A 6,910-nucleotide genomic window follows, 5' to 3' on the forward strand; every position below is an offset into this window, starting at 1 on the left:
GAAAGAAAGAAAGAAAGAAAGAAAGAAAGAAAGAAAGAAAGAAAGAAGATTAAAAGGTGGAAAGGTTGGTGGGCTGGAGAGATGCCTCAGTGGTTAAGAGCACTGTGTGTTCTTCCAAAGGACTTGGGTTCAGTTCCCAGCACCACATGGCAGCTCACAACTGTCTGTAACCCCAATTCCAGGGAATCTGACACCTTCACACTAATGCACATAAAATAAAATTAAATACATTTTTTAAAAAAAGGTAAAAAGGTTCCCCAAGTTCTTATTTGGAAGACCTATTACAATACAATTACAATTATTATATTGATAAAGGCAACCTACAGTGCAAAATCCAAACAACCAATAATGTTCTTTATAGAATTAGAAAACAAAATCCTTATACAAAAGCACAAAAGACAAAAAAAACAGCAGTTCAACCAGAACATAAGAAACAAAGCCAAAAAAAGAAAAAAGAAAAAAATTCTTAGGTACTTGTAATTGAAGTAAGTTAACTAAAACATGCAAATGATCTGATAAACATTCCTCAAAAGAAGTAGAAATAAACACATGGGGGAATGCTCACATTTTGGCCACAAGGGAAATATAATCACAATGCCAGTGATGTATCTGCAATGGCTAATCACCATCAAAGCTTGACAAGAGTTAGAATCACCTAGTGGACTGAGACCCACTAGTGGGGGTATCTATGAGACAGTTTCCAAAGAGGATTAACAGTCATGAAGAGGAACAGAACCAAAGCTAGGGCCCCGAGAGAATAAGAAATCAAGTTAGGCACGAGTAGTCCTTTCTCTGCTTCTTGACTTAAAGGGATTAAAAATGTGTGTGCTCCATACCTCCTTGCTAACTAAAGCAGGAGCCAAACAAATTCTTTCCTCCCTCAAGCTGTTTCAGTCAAGTATTTTGTTATAGCAACAAGAAAATGACTCAATTCTCCACCTAAATCGTTAATAACAACCACAAAAAACACTTGCTGGAGAGATGTGAGAGAAAAGAACTCATATGAGCTCTTGTTGTGACTGTAAATTAACAGACATTATAAAGAAGGGTAGTGCTACATGACCATAACAACCTGGGAGAAATAAGAGCAACACGGAAAAGAAGTGCCTCTATACTCCTGTTCACGTGGCACTGTTCACAACAGCTAAGACACAAAAGCAGCAAAAAGATGAATGGATAACTACAGTTTACACACATAGTGCAAGACTGTGGAATAAACATATCCATGCAGAAGAAAGAATTCCTGTGCTTTGCAGCAATGAAGAGAGCTGGAGTACATGGTGTTAAGTGGCATAAGTTAGGCATGGAAAGGACAAATGCAGGTTTTCTTCCATATGTGGAAACTAAAATTCATTTTTAAAAGTAACCTAGGAGTAGAATAATGATGATTAAGGAGTGGAAAGGGTACTAGGTCAGGGTAGGGGTGCACAGAAAAAAAATTATATGAAGAAATGAAGAAAAAAAATACGTACATACCATTAACTTTTGTCCTGGTTCAGGACAGAAAATAACAAAATCTGCTTCAATGTTAAGATGAATGTGACCTTGATCATCAAAAATATCTCCCAGTTCACCCACAACTCTGATGTTATCATATGCAATAGGAACACCTAAAAGGCTGTTAAAGGAAGAAAAAAAAAAAAAGGATATTGTTAATCCTATTTAAAGACAGTCATACTGATCTGCTGAATCTCCCTGATATACCAGTCTTTCCCAAGCATAGTGGCATCACCTAGTCTTATAGACTAACAATAGCAGATTTTAGCAATTACAGGTTACCAAAAAATTCCAATGTGACTATCAATATGGGTATTCAAAACTATGTACTAGAAATAAACTGGCTCTTCCTTATATGATGCCTATTTCAATCAGTCAGACTAGGAGAAATAATGGGACTAGGAAAGGAAATACTTAGGTGCTTGTATGAATATAGGCAATTTTGACATTATCTACCATTACTGAATCTCTATGCATAATAGTATATAATAAGGGAATCGTTACTGTTTAATCTACTTTGATCACTGGAACCAATGACTTAATAGAGAAAAATACCAAACTGAAAGCAGAAAAAAAGTATATACAACCATATCATTTGGAAACTGACTGACACTTAGACAGACACATTTCAAGTCAAGATTAGCAGGCAATGATTACTTCAAAAGGCCAGTTAACTAAGAAAGATGCATGAGCTTTACTATTTCTCCCACACCAAATACTTCAAGAAAACTGCCCTGACCCCCCATACACACACAAATCACTATTTTACCACATGTAAAACTTATTACTATTTGTAACCTAATTTTATTGAATCCATCTGTATATATGTTTTGATTCAACACACAACTCTAAGACTATGGACAGCAGAAAAATGTTTTATTGGCCTCAATTAAATTTCTAGTACAATCTCTAAAGAGAAAGAACTTTCAATAGATTTCATTGAAACAGCCACAACCCATAGGAAAGGAATTGCAATGGCTACCAAATTAGGAAAACCATAAATTCAGATGTCCTAGAATACTCTTGAATTTTTAGCTGCTACGTGGCTTTCCGAACCAGAAGTCATAACATCCCTAAGACAATGTTAGGGACATTGAAAAGAGGACAAAAGGGAAGCCCAGAAGTAACCACCACAACTGGCAAGAAAAAGTGTCTGTTGCTTCTGCCAAAAACCTTCTCTCTATAATACACAGCAGTGACCTCCACGGGGGAAGCACTGCTGTCCCATGGAAGACACTTGAGAACATGTGGCGTTGTTTGCGTTTATCACAGAAACTGCAAAAGCCGGGAAAGAAAGTCTGCTTTGTGCAGACTAGCTTTGCACATGTGCAAGCAGCCTCTCTGCATATTCTTAAACCAGAGGCAAACTTGTTCCAAATCACTAGGGACAGAATATATATAGTAACATAAAGTCATCTGTCAATTTTATGTGCTCCTAACATAACAAAAATCTGCTGGATATGAAATAATATATAAATCCAAGAAAAACTGTTTTGTGTCACCTTACCAAAAGTAACTATTTCATAAAAGCATTGGTAATTGTAGATACAACATACATGATCTGAGCTCTAAGTGCAAAATGCCTGTTTAATCAATCTGCATTTGACTGCAACACTTATTCAATGATTCTTATGTACAAGTGCAGAAGCATCTAACTTCTTCAATCCTCCCAAACAGTTTTGCTTGAATGTCATGTATTGAAACACTTTATAGGTTGGAACACCATGTAAAATGTTCAGTTATGTAGATAGGTCATGTTAATTTTTAAATTTCATTTCAGCATTTCATTTTCATAACAGTAAAGAGAACACTGCAAACTATTGCTCCTAAGGAGAATACCAGGTCCAACAGGGTTCAACATCGCTAAGGACTGTTATGACCACTGAGTGGCAGGCTAAAAGAATGTGTAAACCCATAAAACCTTTAGGGAAACTACTTAGAGACTTAGAGGAACTTACCAAAATCATATTCAAAGAAAGACATTCTAACACTAAAAATGTTTTTCAATTTAATATATACATGTATATAACTATATTTACTTTATATCAATATATATACACATATATACACATATATCAATATAAATCAAGTATACACACATATATACTTGATATATATTGATACATTAAATCAAGTATATATATACATATATGTATATCTAAGTGTGTGTGTGTGTGTGTGTGTGTGTATAAAATCAGTAGTTATCAGGTTCACAAGGTAACTTCACCTAGGATATGTAGGAGGCAACTAAATCAAGTTTAAGGGATATTCATCTGACATCTTTAAATATCCCAAGGGTGGCAAATGGAAAAGAATATGTCTTGTTTTGTTTTATTTCCCCCACAAATTGCTTCTTAAATGTTCAACTTAGATGTTACAATGTGATCTTAGAAAACTACTTACTTTCTCTAACAGAACAGTCCAAAGTTGAAAGTAAAAAAACAAAGACAAAAAACTGCCACAGAGAAAGAAATGTAATAGTCTATTAAATGCTGCTGAGACAACTCAAGCATTAACATGGGAATCTCAATCCTATTTCTTTTTCATTATTAAAGAAACAGAAGACAGAGCTACTGATGCTACAGAACTGCCCACAAGTCTAAAAACATAAACTATATAGGATAAATAGTTAATTAATATTATAATACAATTTTCAGTATTTTCAGTATTTTGTCATTTGCTTTATTAATACTCTTAACTAACACTCAAATAACACTGGAAGCTAATCTGAACTGAAAAAAAAATTGGCTTTTAGCATAGTAACAAGGAGAGGAGGTGTCCAGATAAATTAAAGAGTTCTGTTCTACATGGCTGCATTATCCAATTCTGTTACAGAAATTATTGGTTTCTCATCTGGAATAATGACTCCTATTATACATCTCTAGATAATTTTCCCCTAACGGATGAAAAACTGATTAGAATACTTAGCATAACAGCCTATGTTTTCATGTTTAATGATCACCTGTATATTCTTGAATCTTTCAAACCCTCTAATCATTTTCTTATAAGAATTGTTAATTAATCTCTTTGTCTACTGCCTCATTCTATTTAAAATATCGTCTAATTCAAAATTGTTTCTCAAATTGCAGATGTAGCCATGTCTTAGGGACTATATACGTACTATTCCTCTCAAGAGAGTTTCAAGTCTCCACTGGAGACTAATAAGTGGATAAAGCAACAACTGTGCTTTAAGAATCAAAAACTTGGAACTAAAGAGACAGCTCAGTGGAAGAGCACTTGCTGCTCCTGCAAAGGGTCCTGATTCCATTCCTAGCATCCACTTGGTGGTTCACAATCATACATAATCCCAGTTTCGGAGGACCTGATGCCTTCTTCTGGGGGCACCAGGCATGCGCAGGATGCACATATACACACACAGGCAATATGTAAATAAATAAATCTAAAAAAACAAAACAACTTAAAGAAAAGGGAAAATGACAGATAAAGGCAGAATGGGAGGATACAATGGCCAACTTCTAGGTCACCTCTCAGTCTCTGACATTCTACTCAGGAATCCAGTGGCATTCACTGTGTTTCCCCTGAAATAAGCTTCACTGCAGTTGTACAGTATTTACAGTTCTCTGGTCCCAGCATTCTAGCTTACCTCACTACCCATCTGTTTATGTCGCTCACTGGCAGGAATGCTCCCATCTAAATACCACCCTATTGTGTTGTCCTCAAATGTAACAAGATCTAATTTCACTTTTCTCACTCTAGCTTACTTTAGGTCTAGTCAAATTTTAACAGTTCACCGGATTTGCCTTACGTCTATATCCCCACACGATCGCAACATGGCATGAAAGCAGGACCTCACTTTTCTCTCTCTCTCTCTGCCAACTCCCTAAGTCATAATAAGACATACAGGTGTGTAATGGTGCTTAAAGGAAGTTGTATTGTTCTAGGCAGGCTTGATAGTTAATGGGGTTGACTGTGCCAAAATCCTCTAGAGTGCTAACAGCTTTGAAGAATCTGCCCGTGAAACATAGGAAATCCCTGCTATTTCTGAAGTTTCATAGAATTACTGAAGGGCAAGGATGTTTCTGGGAGCCCATAAGCCTCAGTCTTAGAACCTCAGCCCCTTTCGCGTCAAAATAGTTGAGTAATAAAGGCATATCACTTCCCTTTGAAATTCTGAGACTTTTTTCAAGTATCTTAATATAAATGCACTAAAGTGTGTGTGTTTGTGTCTAAAGAAGTGAACAGACTTTCTGTTCCTACAAACAAAACAATGCTCATCACTCATCCCCAATTAGGCGCCAGAGAAGAAAACCCAAGCAATCCACCCAAAACAAACAAACCCGCCTATGTTTTGCAATGAAATGACTTATCCATGTTTATATGCTGTCTCCACGGAAGGAGACTCTAGTACTGACAGCAAAATTTCACTATTAAGTGAGAACACACCCGGAAGTGGCTGAATGAAACTTTTAATACCCACACAAAACTCAGCCAAGTGGGTTTCTAGACACCTGGCACCACTAGTCTCCACGCGGGAAATACTTTTTGCATTGCTGCACCGCCAGAACTGGGCCACTTCATTCAGGGCAGCGGCGCCGACAACCGCAGAGGCTGGGGTGAGGTTCAGGCCACCCGTGCGACCTTACTTCCGCGGCGCCATGGGGTTACGTAGCCAGGGCTCGTTCCCGAGCTGAGAAGGGGCGGCGGGCACCGTCGGAGCTGCCGGCTCGCACCAGGAGACGGAGAGCCCTTACCTCTCGGAGTAGCGCAGGAGCTCGGCGTCCAGCTGCTCGCGGATGCCCGTGCGCTTCCTGCTCAAGTAGCGCGGCGACAGGGCGATGTGCCTGCGGTGCGGCGCGGCCACCAGGCAGGAGTAGCGGCTGCTCACCAGCGCACACGCCGCGGCATAGCTCGGCAGCTCCAGGCACGGCAGAACCGCGGCCTGACTCGCCACGGGCCTCTCGGAGGCCGCCTTGGGCCGCGGTGAGTCCGCACAGCCCGCAGCCATGAGGCTGGCCTGGGTGCTTCGGGGCGCACACGGGTGACGCAAGCATCCCCGCCGCGCCTCCGACGCGCGGCTGATGTCATCAACCCGCGACCGGTGGCGAGCTAGGGCTTTTTCTCACCTAAGGCTGCATTAAGGAAGTATGACCAGCAGAGGGCTGCTGCTCTTTCCCAAGTGCAGCTGAAACGCCAAGGCTGTGGTACTTTTATTGAGTGTGCATCAAATCCAGGGAACTCCTGATTTATGTAGGCATATATAGATCATTCATCACTGCGCAGTATGCTCAGTTATGGGGCGAAGCTTCATTTTATTGATCTGAGCACTCAAACCTAAAAAGGCAGAGGACCAATATAGCTTGATTTTTTTTTTTCAAAGCACCTTAGTTGATTTCAGTGCTAGGCCAAGGTCTAATAAATCGATGTTTTCCTTTTGTTCGGGTTTTTGGTTTTG

The 6,910-nt window shown here is 39.3% G+C and overlaps 1 protein-coding gene across 1 annotated transcript in view; it reads right to left on the minus strand.

Moving 5' to 3' along the window:
• Polr1f (RNA polymerase I subunit F) overlaps positions 1 to 6,498 on the minus strand; it is a 16,164-nt gene extending 9,666 nt beyond the window's left edge. The window contains exons 1-2 of the mRNA XM_055625578.1: positions 6,210 to 6,498; positions 1,477 to 1,618 (exon numbers count right to left, since the gene is read on the minus strand). Coding sequence (XP_055481553.1) covers positions 1,477 to 1,618; positions 6,210 to 6,463 — 396 coding nt within the window. The 5' untranslated portion in view covers positions 6,464 to 6,498. The remainder of the gene's footprint in view (positions 1 to 1,476; positions 1,619 to 6,209) is intronic.
• Between the last annotated feature and the right edge of the window lie 412 nt (positions 6,499 to 6,910).

Source organism: Psammomys obesus, unplaced genomic scaffold, assembly GCF_907164565.1.
Source record: "Psammomys obesus unplaced genomic scaffold, mPsaObe1.curated_primary_1811, whole genome shotgun sequence".
Taxonomy (NCBI): Eukaryota; Metazoa; Chordata; class Mammalia; order Rodentia; family Muridae; genus Psammomys; species Psammomys obesus.